General features: G+C 49.6%; 1 protein-coding gene across 3 annotated transcripts in view; it reads right to left on the bottom strand.

The window, feature by feature from the left end:
* DPYD (dihydropyrimidine dehydrogenase) overlaps positions 1 to 17,874 on the bottom strand; it is a 461,487-nt gene extending 443,613 nt beyond the window's left edge. For 2 of the 3 annotated variants that reach the window (XM_045816671.1, XM_045816673.1), the window contains exon 1: positions 17,728 to 17,874. In XM_045816671.1, coding sequence (XP_045672627.1) covers positions 17,728 to 17,766 — 39 coding nt within the window. In that variant the 5' untranslated portion in view covers positions 17,767 to 17,874. The remainder of the gene's footprint in view (positions 1 to 17,727) is intronic. The other variant, XM_045816672.1, reaches the window with a different exon arrangement.
* Between the last annotated feature and the right edge of the window lie 848 nt (positions 17,875 to 18,722).

The raw sequence follows: 18,722 nt of genomic DNA, 5'->3' as shown, positions 1-18,722 counted from the left end.
GACAAGCAGCACAGAAAAATTCTCAAAAATTCTCAATAAAGTGATTTCTCCACTCACGCTGATAATCAATCAAGGTCCAGCCAGTTGGCTGTGTTGGAAGTGCAGGCACAGGGGGCGGCTCATTAAAGGGAGGGGTGTCTCCTTCTCCCCGCCCCCCACTCGTGGGGCTCTGGCCTCTCATGAGAACCACAAGGTGGTCGGGAGCGTAGCGGAGTGGGGACACAGAACCCCGCTCACCAGACGGGGGGCTGCACGCCCTGGGCTTCCTCCCATGAGGAAGACATAAATTCCTGTCTTGTTGGAGCCACGTTCATTATTACTTTTTAAATAATATGTCTCATAATGCGGTTTGTGCCCAGGGTGACTCTGGTGACCAACTAGGTGTGGCACGCCCTGACAGGGGACGTGGCCCGAGCCAGCGTGCACGCGAGTGTCATGACAAGAGCATGTGGCTTACGTCCCTCCAAGACAAATGGGAAATCCCATCAGCCTAAGTTAGTGTTTTTCTTGAAATCCATCAAGATGTCAAAAATCCTAAACCAAAAATTACTCATTTCAGAAAATGATCAATGGGGATGTTGTTGTGCCAGCACTGGAGAAAAAAATGATTCATTTTAATCTCCATTGATCGGCTGCTAATAGGTTTCTCCATTTGAACTGATATGAATTTTTTACACCACGGCACGAGGGCGTGAATAAAAATCTGCCCGCTGTTCCGCGGGGAGCTGTTCCCTGGAAACCTCCCATGAACCCCCGCGGTCGCCCCCACCCCGCCAGCCACCCTGTGTCAAACCCCTCCCGCCAGGCGTGGGAGGCAACACACTTCTGAGCTCTCAGGATGCGCCAGCTCTATCAATATCCCATTAATTTCAGGATTTCTTCTCGGCCTCTTACAGATTTCAAGCAGGAAGACCATGGAGCTCTTTCTCAAAATTTTATAACGTCAATGCTGAGACACATTTTTCTAAAGTTCTTGCACTGAAGGACTGACTGTCCGTTAATAGCCGCTGCTGAACGGGGGCTACCGGTGTGCCCGGCACCTCTCCGAGTGGTTTCCATCGCAACACTCCCTTGATGCCCTTCGTGCTGCTGCTGCTGCTGCTGCTGCCGGTTTAGGCTGAGTACCCTGCCCGGCACGAGGCCAAGACGCGAACCCGCTCTGCTGCCGTCAGACTGGGCGCGGTCCATCACCCCTCCGTCCCTGCTTCGGGGCAGCAGAGACGGGAGCTCCACGCTCACCCCCACGTGTGGGACTCCAGCACTGCTGTCCAGTCGGCGTGAACAACGAAATCAGCTCTGCCTTGGAGCTGATAACAACGTAGACCAGACCCGAAGTCAGACTTTTAAAGAAAAGTCTTATCGTCGCTCTACTAGCCACAGCGCCTAACAAACTACCCGACACACACTGGTTATCTGTTGTTGCTTTAAACGAAGAGAAAGAGGCAAAACTTAGGCTTACTGTCAAGGAAGCTCTCTGGAGCAAGAAAGACAAAGGACTCCAGGGCGTGAACGACAGTGTGGTGACTGCGGGGGGGGCGGGGGGTGGAGGTGGAGGAGGGTATAAGGGGGATAAAGGGTGATGGAAAGAGATACAACAAAAACAGACCTCTGAAAAAGGAAAAGAAAGAAAGAGCTATGAGACTCAGAAGATGTGCCCTGGCTCTGTCTCCCGCTACGTGGGTGGGTTTGTGGCACTTGGCTTCCCCTCTGCTGAGCTTCCTGATCTGTGAAATGGGAACAGGAGGCAGATTAAATTTCTTCCAGTGCTAAAAAAAAAAAAAGCCCCACGAAAGAAAGAAAGAAAGAAAGAAAGAAAGAAAGAAAGAAAGACCTAGCAGGGGTTGATGACCATAAATATATGTTGTGAAGACACAGAAAAATAAACGCCCCTCTCGTGTCAACAATTTGTGATCACGGGGGAAGGGTAACTACAGAAAATAAAAGTCAGGGCATCGAACTAGCTTAGGAAAAAATGTTCCGTTCTTGGCATGTCACTTGAACATTGATGTCAGCTTACAAATGACATATAGGCTAAAAAAAATGACAGTGAAACACAGCATGCTTCAAGCGCCTTTCAATTGTTGGATTTGAATGAAATCCAGACATCTTATCTGAAAAGCTACGTTTTTTTCCCTTAATTGTGAAGGAATCACAGATGCTCCGGTACCAAAAATACTTCACAACTCAGAAATGTCAAGCAACACTACTTCCATTATAACAAGAATTACACGCTTAACACTTTCGATTCATAATTTTTTTTTCTTACGCACGATTAGACCCTGTATTTCGATTGAGATCTGCCCTATCTAAAATTTTCTGCTTCCGCGCCTGTCTGCCCCACTAGACTTTGAGCTTGTTGAGTATCATGACTGGCGAGGGTTCATCTCAGCATCTTCCGCACCTTGTGTAAAATATAAAGGCAGCATGCAGTGACTTGCATTGAGCCTCAGTGTTCGAGCCCTAAGGGACGCCCGTTGACAGATAAACCTCCTGAGGTAGAAGGACAACACACGTGGAAGGCCATCAAGGTCAGGGCCAAGTCTCCTGCCTCCGCTATATCGCCAAATTCTCACAAAAATATTGCTGCCAAGAAGCTGCCTGGTCACTTTCAAATGTTTTGAGTTACCTGCTATTTTGCATGGTCTCCGGCCCTCCCTCTCACTGGGAGCCGGTATTTAAGAGGAGAAAAGGAGAAAAATCAGGAGGTGGAGGACGAAGAAGGGCAGAGAGATGCTCGTCAGGTCAGACGTTCGGAGTTTCGGATGTGTGGGACAAAGCTGGGTTTCCTTCATTTGCCCCAGAAAGACTGCATGATCCCTGTATTTAAAATAACTCCTTAACCCCCTGGCTGGCGTAGCTCAGTGGATGGAGCACGGGCTGCGAACCAAAGTGTCCCAGGTTCGATTCCCAGCCAGGGTACATGCCTGGGTTGCAGGCCATGACCCCCAGCAACCACACATTGATGTTTCTCTCTCTCTCTCTCCCTCCCTTCCCTCTCTAAACATAAATAAATAAAATCTTTAAAAAAAATGCTGGTCTCTTAAAAAAATAAATAACTCTTTAACCACTCCAAGTTTTACAGTGCCATCGAAAATAGTCTTCATTTAGAGATGAGTGAATTGTCACCGTCGCTCTCGATACAAAGCTTCTTAGACCTCAGCCGTCCTGTTTCAGGTTCGTGCTGAAAATGAAGTTTATGCAGTGGCTTTGCCATGTAGTGAGTAATAATATCACCCAATTAGTGGCATTTGGCTTCTGGTGAGATTTCTTTACTATTTCATTCACAGAGCATTTGGGGAAAGGAGCCCACTAAACAGGGCCGTTCGCCTTTTAAGGCTTCGCTCAAACAGGGCACACCGCAGGGAGACAATCAGTCGTTATTCTCCGTTTCAAGGCAAGTAACCGCGATAACTTCCCGGTGTTTGATAAAAGGTGCTTCCCGTCATCCTACAGGTCTACATACTTTCCCTAAGCCTTTCTGGCACTTGAACCTGTTCAAAGGTAGGGACCTTTTTCTCAAGGACGACAGGTCTTCGTTATAATTAAGGTTATTGTGCTGACACAGAAGAGACTGATTTAATGGAAGACACTGATGGGCACCGACAAGGTTGCTGCGTAATTACAGAGCAGGACTGACCGTGAGCAACACGCGTGCCATTTGCACACTGTCAACGTGAAAGGAAGCAGGCCCTGGCTGGGTAGCTCAGGCAGTTAGGGCACTGTCCCCACAGGCCAAGGTTGTGGGTTCGATGCCCCGTCAGGGCATGTACAAGAAGCAATCAATGAATGCATAAATAAGCAGAACAACAGTTTGATGTCTCTCTCTCAAAAAAAAACTACAAAGAGGTTTGAGGAAACAAAGACTGTATGATTAATACATCTGCTGTGATATTTACTAGGAACTGAAGTAAAACCCTGAAGGACGAGAAGCAATGTGTCCAACAGTGTCACGAAGAAATGTGTCTCGGATTTCTTTTGCCTTAAAATTTGTTGTATTGAACGTAACCTATCTTTACTGGAGAAAGTGAAAGAAAAAGTTCATTAAGATGAAATGTAACCCTCCTAAAGGTTAATAAATATTTATTAACTTTTGTAACTTAATATTAACTATAAGTCAATACAAAAGTTAATATTAAGTTACAAAAGTTAATATTAAGTTATAAAAGTTATAACTTTATAAGTTAAATTAGCTTATGGTGAATATTATAAGTTAATATAACCTATGCAGGTTAATAATTATAAAAGTTATAACCTATAAAGTTAATAATTAACTTACATGTTAATATAACCCATTAACTTATAAAAGTTAATAAATAATAAATACCACAAATATTTTGAGCTATCTGATATATTTTATTTTATTGGATGAAGCATTTGATAAGATTTACATGCGTATGTAAATGGTGTCACTCACAATTCATGTGTCAGTTCCAAAGCAGGGCCCCGGAACTTGAACTAGTAGCCAGAATCTTGACCTGGGTGAAACATACTAGTCTCGCAAAGTGGCATCGACACGGGCACGACCGTGGAACTGTCCCATGGTTGTTCAACTACTTCCACCATAAACAAAGTGGTAAGCGGATCACTCATGATATCTTCCTTAAATTAGTCCTTAAAACATGTGTGTTGGCATCATCTTAATGTCCTTTGTGTTTTTATTTTCTAGCCCATTATTTGATTATTTAAACTAATTTAAACTACACTAGAGGAACCAAGAGATCCAAATATTTAGCCTTTAAAAAAATAAAAAACTCCACTTTCCAAAAACGGCAAGGCCAATTTCCAAAGACAAAAATCTGACGGGTACATGAAAATCAGGATATCACAATGGTGTGAACTGGGAGAAAACGGGGAGAAGGGTGCAGAACAGTCGGCGCGTTCTGCACCTGCGGGGGGCCACGGCGAGGCCGCAGCTCACGTCTCTCCAGCTCCTCACCTTTAGGGCTCCAGATTGGCCGCAGAGGATGCGCGCACCCAAGGGTGCTCAGCCGCCACCTTGAATCACACCCCCCACCCACGCTCTCTCCCCGACTCCCGGGTGAGAACAGGAGCGCTCACCATCGCTCTTCCCGGAAAGCCCTCCTTCATCCATTGTTCTTGTGAGCGCTCATTACGCTACTGTATGTGATCAAACTGTGTGTGAGGATGCCGTTACTGAACCCACGGGGTAATTCAGAGAGTCCCCCCAAGGAATCCTGGGCAGCAAGGCGGTCCCAGCCTCCCCCGTGATCAGGCCTTCCGGCTGCCAAGAGGAACTGCTAGTTCCACGCCAACCCAAACGGCCTCGGGGGCAGGAAAAGGCCCTGCTGAGCTTGTGCAAACACGTGCGAACTTGCGTAATCCGCCAGCACCGGCGCTTTACTCCCATTCCCCCAGAAGAGCCGACTCAGAGATCCGTCACCAAACCCGAAGGCTGCATCCACTGGAGCCACAGGTTTCATGGGGGGATATACACTGTAAAATTGCAAAACGAACTATGTGCCTAGATTCCTGCTTCCGTTCACTTTCAGAGTCGCTGGGAACTGGACGATCGGTGTCTGTTGGACACTGCAGTACAAATTGTAACTACAGAATATGTACCTCTGAGTAGTTGCCAGTGTGGCGTAATGAATTCAAAATGGTATAGATCTAAAGAGGCACAGGGGCAAGGGTTAGGCTAATAGAAGTTAATCGTAGATCATACCCTTGTAATGACATTCTTTAAACCCTCAGACATGCACTGGTTATCTTGTCCGTGCCGTCGCTCTTGTGATGACAGCCCACCCCAGCACTTAATGCGGGCTCAACGCAAAAGACAAATGTCCTTCAGCCAAGGGGCCCGGTGAATCAAATGTTACAGCAGACGTCTAAATGGGGAGAAATTAAAGGGAAGGAAAAAAAGAATATGTTGCATCCCCAAACCAATGTCAGCCTAGCGGTCCCCCCTGCCCGTTTCTTCTTCCTCCTTTCTCGAGCAAGCACACAGTGTGGCCTGTCAGAGGTCACAGTGGCCGGGTGAAGGGCAGGGCTGGTCACCTGACACCATGTCGAGAAGTGACTGATGGCCGTCATCAGCTCGGCCCCAGGGGACCGTGTGGACTGCGGACTGAAGCGCTTCAGACCTTGCTCCGCGTACACGCAGGACAGACTCGGGGACGATCTGAATACGACGCATCTTGCAGAGAAAATTGGGGACTGCACACCACGGGGGAAAATGAGGTCACATCTGAAGGACTTCCTACTCTTATCCTTCTCAGACTCCTCATTTGCATGTCATGTGTTTTAATGCCTGAATAAACAGCCACGTGAAACAGGGCTCATCTTGGTGGGTCTGGGTCCCCCGTTCACTACCGCCTTTAATCACACCGCCCAACCTGTGCCCTCGGCTCCCTCATTTCCGACACCAGTGCATCTCGGTGAGGCTGGAGCCGGGTCTGCAAGCAAGGCAGCGGGGGAAGCGTCCTGTGAGTGGACAGGCCCACGTTCGCCGCCCTCACGGAAACCCTGCCGGCCCGGGACTTACATTTGCCTTGCACTTGACCCATTTCAGCCAGGGCAGCCCCCTCCGCCTGACCCTGGACCAAGACACCTAACCCATTTCATGGCTCCTGAATTATCGGGGATTGGAGCAAAGCTGGGAGGAGAGTGTGGCACAACTTACACGAATTTCTTTATTACCATTTATTAAGTAAAACCAAAACAACAGTGTAAAGCATCAGGCTGCATGAAGGTCAGTTGATAACCTGCATGCTTTAATTCCAAACCGCCAGCACACACTTTTCCCTTTGTCTTACTTTATGGTTATTTGTGAACGTGCCTCAAATGCCATTCCGATGACATAAGCTCACTTCTAGCCAGTCCCCACCCAGCACACAATGCAGTGCCTCGAGCAGAGCACATACTGAACAACTGCATGTAAAATTGAATAAAGTAGCCCTGGCTGGCGTAGCCCAGTGGATTGAGCGCGGGCTGTGAACCAAAGCATCGCAGGTTCGATTCCCAGTCAGGGCACATGCCTGGGTTGCAGGCTACAGCCACCAGCAACTGCACATTGATGTTTCTCTCTCTCTCTCTCTTTCTCCCTCCCTTCCCTCTCTAAACATAAATAAATAAAATCTTTTAAAAAAAGAATATCCTAGGAAACCTCTATTAAAAAATAAATAAAATAAAATTGAATAAAGTTATGTTATGTTTTGTTGGTAACCTCAGTTCTGCAACAATATGTGTTTAAGTATACAGGTGGATTTCAAAGGTTTTCTACTTGGTTCTTTCTACTTGGTTCTTGGGAAACATCTTCCCCCCCACGCAAGGACTGCGCGTGTCTGTGAGGAAAGCAGCATCTGACTTGCAGGTGCCGGCGTGAACTGTTCTGAACGCACTTGTCCCAAACGGCACCACTAGAAAGAGCTGGGACCGTGGGGGCGCCGTTACGCCTCTGAAAAATGTGATCATATTTCACCCTAACGACGCCCTGACACTGGGAATGTGCCTGTAATCAAGGGCTTCCCTCTCCCAAATGTGGGACACCCTACCCGCGCAAGCCTCCCCTCCCAAATACAGGGCGTAGCAGAAGCAGGTGTGGAGTTAAATGGGTAATACGGTAATTAATGAACAGGAACCCAAGCATCACGTCTGTGTTTTGTGTACTCCCCACCATACCCCTACCTCTGCCCACCCCTGTGTGTTCTCCCTTTCCTTTCTTCTTCCACAAACACCCCAGGTCTTGGCCCTTCGGCCCACAATGTGCATTCACTTCCTCGCTCCACCATAAAAATTACCAAGAACTGGTTGGCTTACAGCACCAGGAACTTGCTGTCCGCCAGTTCTGGAAGCTGGAAGTCTGGCGGTGACGTGTCAGCCAGGCCACACTTCCTCGGAGACCTGGGGGGGCCGCCATCCATCATTGCCCCGGCAGGTTCTGGGGGTTGCTGGTGGTCCCCGCCATTCCTGGACTTGCAGACGCATCCTTCCAATCTCTGCCTCTGCGTCTGTCGCGTGGCCATCTTAGGTACCTTCACAGCGTGTCCTGGGTGTCCTGCTCGTTGTAACACCCACCCACCCACCCCTAGGGCAACCCATCACTCTCTGACAAACTCAGTGAGACCCCCACGCCGAGTCCTCCGTCCCCCACGACCCTCACTTCTCACCAGCAGTCTGAGTGACTTCAATGGCCCTCGGGTGTTCCAGCACCCGCCTCCTACGGAACCATCCCAGCCCAGTAATTTTTCCATCCCTCACCACCCCACCCCGTCTCCTATGACCTTGGTTTTAATTGCTGCATCACCTGCGGAAGTTTTACTTGAGACACACACTTTAATTTTCACCTCTCACATGCTCCTCCCTTCCCCAAACCCGTCGGCCTTGGTGAGATCCCCGATCCACTGAGCACACCCCAAGGTTCTTGCTCCCCACCTTTCCCTTCCACCCTGACCCCCTCACGGTAGAGTCCACGGTCTACCACGGGGATGTCTTCACGACCCCTTGAGTTCCCTGCCTCTAGTTTTCCTTTTTCTTTCACGGCCCGGGCAAACGTGGACCCAGCGACACCCATTTCTTTGAGCGTTCTGAGAGCAAGCAGCTGAGGGTGATGGACACCCCACCACTGTGTTCCCTGCTCCCATCTTCAGTCCTTGACAAACTTCAAACAGAAAACCAACACAGCCCAGCAGCCATACGACACTTTATTTCTTTCATTCTCCCACTTCCCAGAAAGTGTAGTCATCCTTTGTTTCTTTTCTTCAAATCTACACCCTGTTTTCCTCTTACCCCCAGTGACCTTGCCTCATACTCTTGTCGAGAACATAAAAACCACCGGTGGAGACTCTCCTCCCCCCCCGCCCTCCCCCGAGGCTACACCACCAGCTGCTCCCTCTCACCCAGGGACCCTTCCACGCCCTCCCCTCGCTGTCCCCCACACGGTGTCTGTCTCCACCCAGCCTCCTCCGCACGCCCTCCTCCCCTTCCAGGCTGCTCCTCTTTACGGGAAACCCTCTCACCCGGGCTTCCCAGCGTTGCATCACTTCCGAACACCCCCCTGTTCTCTTCTCGACCCACTCCTGCGGGGCGTCCTTCTCCCAGCTAGCCACTGTCAAGCTCACCGTTCCACCGTGTGGTCACACCAGCAAGAACCTCCACGCCCTCACCGTGCTCTGTCAACCCCAGAAAGGGAGCTGCGGGTAACACTTTCCTCTCCTCCCTGGGGTCCTCTGACGCCAGAGACACCTCAGCCACTGTCTTCTCTTCTCCGAGCCTACATCCTCGGCCCCTTGTCCAGCTCCTCCCTCTCTACGTGGTCTTAGCCCCAGCCTTTAAACACCAGCTGTCTATCAACAATGCCTCAACCTCCGGAAGCTTCTTTCCGGCTGCCCGTTTGACAGCTTTCCTTTGGAATGGAGCAGAAATTTCAAACTGAATGCCCTCAAATACAACGCTTGTATCTTGCCCACACCTGTTACTTGTGTTTGCGGCTCAGCCTCCATTCAATCCCGCCTCTTAGATTTGCTTTCTCTCCAAAAGCTATGGCAGACTTCTCCTGGTCTTTCAGGTCTGAGGTCAAATGTCACCTCCACCAGGAAGCCTTCTCTGACTGCCACATGGAAAGAAGGCCCTGCCAGTCATCCCACATCGTTTCATTCTGTTTCACTTTTACTGAAGCCCGTGATACTCTCTGAAACTACCATACGTTTAAAATTTTTGCTTTAAGAAATTGAAGCATTATTCTTAATAATTACTGTTAAAAACAAGGTAAGTGTCTGATAATAAAGGCAGGGCTTAAATAAAGTTTAGTGTCTCCATTTCTAGAGAGTTTTATGCTGCTTTTTAAAACTACTTTGAAACTTAGTAGGAATGCGAGCAGACACTTGGGATAGGATAAGGAAGCAAACATAACATTGTGTATGATCAAAGCCATTTAGGGGAAGAACCCTCCTGAATAAGGCAGAAAAGGACTCTATCACTTCAGCGTGGCTGTTTTGGGTGGGGTGACTATATGTTTGGGGTCTTTTTTTTTCCCACCTTTTTTGGCATCATTTAAATTTTCTGTAATGATACTGAAAAATAATTTAAACATCAGATCAAAGGAATAAAAACAGTTTGGTGGAAATTAACCCCCCAAAGAGTATTTTGCTGTGAAGGGTGTGAGGCTTTAACCCTAGAGATCCGTGAAGGGATCTGCGTGGCTTCCTCCTTTGCATTATGGAGGGTTTGGAATGTTTCTCGCCCGCACTCCCTAACGCCTGTCCCTCAGGAGTATCTGACAGGAGATCCCCCAAAGCTCTGGGGCCACTGCGGAGCCAGGGGTCGGAGAAAGGTAACTGGAGTTCCCCGTGGGGCTGGAGGGCCTGCCATTGGCATTCCAGTTTCCACGCACAGTTATCAATCAATAAACACACTGAGGAAATGGGCTTAGCAAGTCCATCTGTTTTTTTTTTTTATCTCTGGTCTGAATTCCTAGCTAAACAGAGTATTATCCCAGAGACACAAACTATGCACTTATTCTCCACCCAACCGCCCTTGCAGAACTCCAGCCGCACAGAGAAGAAACGGACTGTCCCCGTGTGCGCAGGAGAGACGCACATGTTGCCCCTTCATTCGACCTGCCGAAGGAAAGGGCGCAGGCCAGCATGAAGACCAGAGGTTCAGTCCATCGGATCCTTGCAGCTGGTACGAACGGTCCACTTCACGCTTCCCAGCATGCACGGCCGGGTAGCTGCGACACCACCACTTCTGCATTTCCGCCATACGATCACTCAGCAGGTCTCATTTCCAAACAATTTCACCATCGCCCTGCTTTATTACAAAACCATCCTTAAAAGACAGGTCGATAGCAAACTCACTGAGGAATCGGCAAACTCTGCACAGACGCTGAAAGGTTTCTGCGGGGCTGGAGAGCAAGGAATTCCACGTGGAGAGCAAACATCCCCAGGCTCAGCCCCGGCCCCAGAATGTTTACTTTTAATTAAGAGGGAGTAACCACGCATCGGCTGCTTTTGTTTGGCTGAAGATTTTCGGGTAGGCCTTACATTAGATGCACATTTTTAAAGTTTTCGCATGCTACTGGAGTCGGTTTTTAAAATTGTTCCAAGGACTCCGCGAAGATTTAACAAAGTCCCACTCAGAGGAGACGATCCTGGGGCCAGGCAAACAAGTTCACAACTGGGGAGTGGGTGAGGGGGGGTGGGGCCAAGGGGCGGGGCGGGGCAGGAGAGGCCGCGGCTGCGCAGAGCGTGCGTGGTGGGAAGGGAACGCAGGTAAGGGGCAGCGCCGTCTGTATAAATCAGGCCTGGCGTTGACATGGAATTTTGCGTGGGTCCCCCGAGAAGTGGCCCTCGGGGCTTCATTATTGATGAAGAGGTTTTTCTTCCAAGTGGCCCAGTCAGCAGCGCCTCCAGGGGACATTCATAAGCACTCACCATACCAACGTCCAGGCACCTGGGCGGTGAGGACACAGACTGTGTCTTTTAACTATTGTGGTCGAGGCAGAGGGGCAAGGCGGTGCGGCCGCTGGCACACAGCCGAGCCCAACTTCTCCGAGAAATGACCCTGTCATCGTCTAGGACAAGAAGTCTGCCACCTAAACCATCGCCAGGAAAGGGCGTGCTTTACCTTTTCTTTGCGGGAAACAGGTGACTTCCAGCTCCCTTCCGTCTCAGACTTAAAGCTATTTATGAACAGATACAGTGTAGATAGGGACGCTTAGAAGTCTTGAAAAAAGCTGCCTTTGAAGCTGATAGGCTCAAAGAAAGTTATGTTTAGACCAGTTTGTACAAAAGAAAAAACAAATGAGTCTTTTTAAAAAAACAATTGTGTAAACATTTCTTTTCAGAAAAGGGTAACTCCAGATCCCTTCTAAACATCACTGAGAGCCAGGAAAGGGTTTTCACCAATGGACTGGTCCTGAGCCAGTGTCCAAAGCACTCAGAAACCCCCCGAAGAACCTATCCACTGCAATAAAACGGTAGAGGCAACTGGAACGATCTTACTCCCCATGGGCTAGGGGTGGGCCGGCCGGCGGGGACCAGCCTGCGTCAACTACTGCCTTCGGATCTCCGGCAACTGAACACTAGAGGGTGGGCGATACAGAAGGTATTAAAACCACTTTGAAAATAGAAATAAAAAGCAAAATAAGTGGATCGCTTTGATTTGACCTGAATTTCAGAAACTGTCCCATCTCCTTGGTAATACTGACAACTAGAATTCAGGAAATGGCCTGGCACATAGACCCACAACATTTTTGAATATATAAGGAGCCACCCTCTTCATTCCTTCAACTTCATTAACTCTCCCTTCCCTCCCTCACTTTAAACACACTTTGATTCCACAGGTAAAATTCTTAAAATTGAACAAAATTCTAGCCAAGTGGTGTTTCCATAACCCGCATGGTATATGCAATAATACTGAAAATTATTACGATGTTTAAAAAGCCTACATTTTACGTGACAGATGCTGGCTGAGGCATCACACATACAAGACTCCAGATAACCCTACAGCCACTGCGTGAAGTGGTCAAGATCAAATGCAACTGACAGAGGAAGAGAAGACAGTCCAGGAGAGGCCCGCCTGGGCCACGGTCACGCGTGGACGTAACAGAGCCAGGATGTGAACCCAGGCCTGTGTTGATGCAATGGCTTTTTTAAATCAGGGAAGGAAGCTTGATGCTGTGAAATACAAACGAAGTAACTTTGTACAAAAGTACTGAGTTCCTGACATCCAAACATGTGTTCAGTCTGAAAGGAAAGCTCTACGTTGAGTCAAATGCAGGTGTTTCTTTTAATTATAGGCAATGGAAGCTGTAATAATTATCAATATAATCCTATTAAGAGTTACCCCGGAGCCCTGGCTGGCATAGCTCAGTGGATTGAGCGCGGGCTTCGAACCAAAGCATCGCAGGTTCGATTCCCAGTCAGGGCACATGCCTGGGTTGCAGGCCACGGCCCCCAGCAACCGCACAAGGATGTTTCTCTCTTTCTCCCTCCCTTCCCTCTCTAAAAATAAAAAAAAATAAAATCTTAAAAAAAAGAGTCATCTCGGCAGTGTAACTGACTCCCTGATATCTGCGAACCCCCCCACTATTGGTGTTTGAGGCCAAAACACATCCTGCCTTGACAAAGGGGATTAAGAGCAAATGAGGAACGGAAGGCGAACAAGCCCGCCACATTTGAACGTCACAATCCCCGATGACAGATGGATTTATCATCTCAGAGTGCCTTGGTAAATATTTTTGAATTAAGGAGGGTGTAGATGACGTAGAGTTTTCCTTACAATTTTAAGGAGCAAGGGCTCTGGGCCCACCCCGGCCACCGTGTCGCCCCAGATGAGAGGCAACATGGGGAGTGGCCGGTCCCACCTTCCCGTCCCCCCATCAGCACACGGGCGCCCCGTCCGCGTCTGCTCTCTCACTCATCTTCTTATTTCATCATTGTTGCACTGCTTCATTTTTTTCAGTCTCCCAGTCTTCACTTGCAGTGTTTCTCATTCTTCACTGAAGATCGCGCTCATTATGAGAACTCTGCCCCATGGACCAGCCATGCCTACCTTCACAGAAGCGTCTGGTCTTCACGTCCTGTGCTGTCCTTGGTCGAGATGCTGCGTTCCAATAGTTCTTTAAAAAGACATGACTGCCTAGAGATCATGCAATTATCTCTGCATTTTGACTCTGGAGATCCTTGGCATTTTGATTAATTCCTTACTGTAAATGCTGGGTTTCCTTCCCGAATGCACGAAAGGCGGCTCCTGCATTCCAGCACATTTTTGCGATGAAGCAATCAGTCAGCACTACCTGCTACGATTAAGGTGAAGCAGATCCAAGCCAAACCTCTCCCCAGTGATGCGATCCATCATTAGTCATTAATCTCACAGTTTTAATTAAACTACTGAAACAAGTCACCGGAATTCATGTGCAGGAGGTGGAATTTATATATTATATATAGTAATAAGTGTATGCAAATGTGTAGATATAAGAATTTATATTTTTAATTTATATATAAAGAATTTACATATATTTATAAACTTCCATAAAATTATGTATAAATGTATATATTTATAAATTTGTATATACGTCTACATCCCTTAAGACTACAAGGATATTACTGGAAGAAAGAAACTCTCCAAATCACACGATCGGACATGTTTCTACTGCCCAGCTCAATTCCTTGGAGAGAAGTACTTGCCGGCAAAGCCGAGTGTGGATTCCAGGGCAGCTTAAAGGTGGGGGAACGGCTGGAACTCACAATTCAGATTTGAAGCTTAAAAATAAAATAAAAGCCTTTGCAAGTCAAGCCAGCATTTCCACAGATCCGTGGCGTCCAGCCAAAAAAAAGGACGACGAAGAAGGAAACAGGAAGGGGCAGTTCCTCGTACAGGGAGTAAAGAACATGTTGGCTTCAGTAAGAGACACTGAACGAGAGTCAACTCGCCCAAAATCACTCTCATGTGCTTGCCCATGTGCTGACATTACACCAGCCAGCAATTCCCACTAAACCCATGCCCTGGAGGGACTGCTGACGTCAGGGAAAGTGACCAGAGCCTCCAGTGGTATTCTTTGCAACCTTCTTTGACGTCTTCCCGGGAATTTGCATTCAAAAACCCACCTTGACAAAATCCATCTGTATCCAAATGACCCACAACAGTCAAACAACTTCTAGAAGTATAATATACAGGGTCCAGCACAAACAATGCCCCTTTTGTATAATTCTGTACCATAACAATATCACACTCAAGCACACCATACGACATCTGAAGTGAAATGTTCCAACTAAAACTATAAATTACTATACACCCACGTTATTGCCCTTCCAACCACACTCCAGGAGGCGTTACTTCTGCCGGGCCCTGGATTTAGCTGCTGTTGGTGAGCTTTAGAACACTAACTCATTCGCGTTGATTTTCCTGATACTTTATCTTTTTACTTTTCAACATGTTTGTCCTTTTTCCTGACCACATAGCGACTTTCTCGACATTTGCTAATCACTTGTATTCTCCTTACTTCACAGGTTATGCAAAGCTGAGTCAGGGAAGCTGGGGCACTTGCCTGCTGGGCCCTCAGCCCCAGGTGGTGACCCCAGGCTCTGAGCACACACAGGCAAGTCTGGGGAAAACGGATACACGACCTCTCCCGCAATTTCTCCTCTGACTACGGTGACGTCGCCTCGTCTCTGTGACGTACTCATGCACCCTCGCCGTGCCAAGGACATCCCAGCCTGCGGGTTTGGCGGCCTTCTGACTGCTTTTCACGCTGCCAACCCTTCAAGCCTGCTGTGAGGCTGGACTGAGGCTAGCAGTGGTGGAGCAAGCACACAAAGCAACTTTGTAGGCCTCGGTGACCCTTTCCCCCAGAAACAGATGTCCTGGCTGCCTCACTGAGACCTGAAGTTCTGTGGGCGGCTTTGGGGGAGATTAAGTCACTGTCAGAGGGGGCTGCCACCAAAACCTTCTGTTCTTTCATGACTACCAAGTGACCGTGTTCTCTGTTTCACACCGATACTTTTTTAAAATAAAGAATTCTTTTTCTTCAGATTTTATTTATTTATTTTTAGAGTGAGGGGAAGGGAAGGAGAAAGAGAGGGAAACATCAATGTGTGGTTGCATCTCACGCGCCCCCCACCGGGGACCTGGCCCGAAACCCAGGCATGTGCCCTGACTGGGAATTGAACCGGTGACCCTTTGGTTCTCAGGCCCATGCCCAATCCACTGAGCCACACCAGCCAGGGCCTGAAGCTTTTTTTTAATAGAATCCTTGCTTCTCCATGTATGCGAGTCTAAGGCAATGGTCACAGTCAGATAAACCTCTAAACAATGGGTTGGATAACCTCGTTCAAGAAAAGCAGCTCCAGTGCAGGTGTTCGACTTGGAGGGAAAACTGAGTTTTCGTGATTCACTCCAGTTCTTCCAACGAAAGCAAACCGGTGTGACTCAACAGGACCGACCGAGACATCTAGGCCTAACGTGTTCTTCCAGGCTTAAGGTAGCTTTTGTCACTGCATTATATTCCAATGATTAATTTCACGGTCTTTTGTGGTATTCTAGGTCATGAATCATGGGCACTACTTTGGGGGAAAAGTAACGTACTGTGTGTGATCAAAGGTGTTGCTGACTAAAGTGTGTTGCATATCTGAACTGCACAAATGCTGGAAAACCTTGGGCACCACCATTTCAGGCTATTAGCAATATCAGGCAGACCGGTGGTATACACTTGGAGGTTGCAAGGTTACATACATGGAGGTGAGTGTTTCTAACACGGTCTGGGTTGAAACAACACACATATGACTCTAAGACAGCCACTTATGCTCTCCTGGCATCTTTTTCCTTGGTGTAATGTGGTTAAGAACTTATTTCAAAGGCAAATGCAAGAGAGACAGAAAAAGGTATCAGTTCGGTGGATAACACACCATTCTGCCACTCAAAAGCCAAAGGCCATCTGCCCTCTGACACTCGGGATTCTGAAACCTGGAGTGCCTGGCTGCAGTCAGCACTTTGCCATTATTGACTTAGTAGGGCCAAGGGGGGGTTGCTTAGGTCAAAGGAATGAGGACTAAAAGGGCTATAACGTAAATCAAGTCTCTCTTACCCTTTGCACTCACAGATTAATACTGGGTTAAAGATATCCTATCTCATCCTATCAATGTGAAAAAGTAAAGTATCCACGAGAGAAGCTGCAAGCATATTCACTAGAGAGGCGCACAAAACATACTTGGGCTCTCGCTGCTAAAATGGATTTTTCCAACGGATGTATGGAGTCTGGAGAAAACACCACTGCCACAACGCGCCCCCCACCCCGCCCCCAAGCAGATCACAGAGTTCTTTCGATCAACAGCAGAGGCGAAAAGTGGCAAAAGCAGCTACTCTGAAAACAGGTGGTTTTAAACTTTTACTTAACCCACTGAATGCAGGGAGGAAAGTGGCGTTTCTAACACACACACGTGCACACGTGCATGCACACACACCTCTTATCAGAGGGGGAGACTCACGTGAAGAAAAGCCCCCAGCAAAGCCCAGCGGGAAACTCAGCCGCCGCCGTGTATCGTACCTAGCGCAGAGAGGCGGGCATGGGTAGCCTGCCTGAAGTCCCTATTTATAACTAAACCCTCGCTGCACACATGCAGGTCCAAGCAAGAGCTCACACGGGAAACGGTCATTTCAGGTGGGACTCTATAAGCACGGGAAGAAAGATGGCATTTTTACAGGAGCGGAGGGCAAGAGGAAACGAAAGCCGTCGAAAGGGAAGAAAACCACAGTGCCCTCGCGTTTTTCTTGTTCTCAATTGTGCCGTGAGCAATGCTCGGGCTAGCGGGAACCGCGGCAACCGCGGAACACACGGCTGTGCTTTATTCCTGCGCCGCACGGGCAATCACTCAGGGTTCACGCACCGCAGGTGGGGGCCGCGGACAGGTGTCCCGAACGCAGGTGGGCGTGAAGGGGGGCGGGGGAGCGGGCAGACCGGTGGGAAGCCGGCGCCGCTGCCCCGCAGAGTCCACCGGTCTGCAACTCCGCGCCCCTTCGGTCACGCCGCTCAGGACAGCGCAGCTTTCCTGACCCGCCCCGCCCCCACCCCGCCTGCAGTCAGCCGCCTGGTCTCACCCCAAGGTCACCCCCTGCCCTCGCGGACTCCTCGGCCACCACGCAGACCCCCGCGGGCGCAGGCTCCCGCGCGCCGCCCGCTCCGCCCGGGCGCTGCGGGGGGCGCCCGCCTCACCGGCCCCCACCAGGGGGGACCCCCCTCCCGGCCCCCAGGGGGCAGGCGTGCAGCTGTACCTCGATGTCCGGCGCGTCCTTGCTGAGCACTGGGGCCATGGCAGCGTCTGAGGTCCGGAACCCTAAGGACAGACTCCCCGTGAGACCCGAGACGCCGACCTCACAGCTCGCGGAAACGCGAATGGAATGAGGAAACCCTAGACTAGCGGTGCGAGGGCGGGGCGACCTTGACGCCCACAGGCGGGGGCGGGGCGGGGGCGGGGGACACGCCCCCGAGCGGGGCGCACACTGGGGACACGCCCCTGGGCGGGACGAACAAATGTGTTTACACCCCACTTCTGGGATCCGCCCCAGGGGCGGGGCTTCGCGCTCAGCCGGGAGGCGGGGGTGCGCGCCTGGCGTGCGGATCGCTCGGCCCTTTCCCGGCCCCCTGGTCCCCAGACCCCCTGGTCCCCAGACCCCGCCTGGCCGCTTGTTTTTCTTCCGCGGGCGGAAGGAAGGGCGGGAGTGAGCGCTTGCTCGGAAATGGCCTTCGCTCTGGACACAGTTAGAGGCTGAGCTAGGTAGGCGGGACCAGAGGTGCCCAGACCCACAGGATTAAATGTAAAAACGGTGGGCGCTGTAAGTGACCAGCTGCTCCTTTTCTTTCCTTCTGCACGGACCCCGCGAGGTGCACAAACATTGCATTGCAGGAACTCTTCGGGGAGGAGGTCACAGAGGTTCCTTTATCCGTCCAGCACAGAGGCGGGCAGGGCCCTGGAGCTCGTGGAGAAGCCCAGGTCGCGTGTTCTGGGAGATAACCACCCCAGGAGATGCTCCCTGGAGCCAGGCAAGCCACAGGCAACTGTCATGGCCAGAGGCCAAGTGGTAGTAAGTGCTGCAGTAAGGTGCCACGAAATCAAGGTTGTATATTTTTGCAAAACAGTCCATTCTCATGGCTCCTGGGGGGGGGTATTATTCTACAATATTAAGCTCTTTTGAAGAGCTGGGCTTTAGGTTGGGTTCTAGAACTCGCTTGGGATAGGGGAGCGGTTTCACTTAGGGACGGTCTCAGT

Source organism: Phyllostomus hastatus, unplaced genomic scaffold, assembly GCF_019186645.2.
Source record: "Phyllostomus hastatus isolate PE091 unplaced genomic scaffold, TTU_PhHast_1.1 phas_scaffold_216, whole genome shotgun sequence".
Taxonomy (NCBI): Eukaryota; Metazoa; Chordata; class Mammalia; order Chiroptera; family Phyllostomidae; genus Phyllostomus; species Phyllostomus hastatus.
Note: the sequence above shows the minus strand (reverse complement) of the source record. Positions and strands in the feature narration are given on the sequence as shown.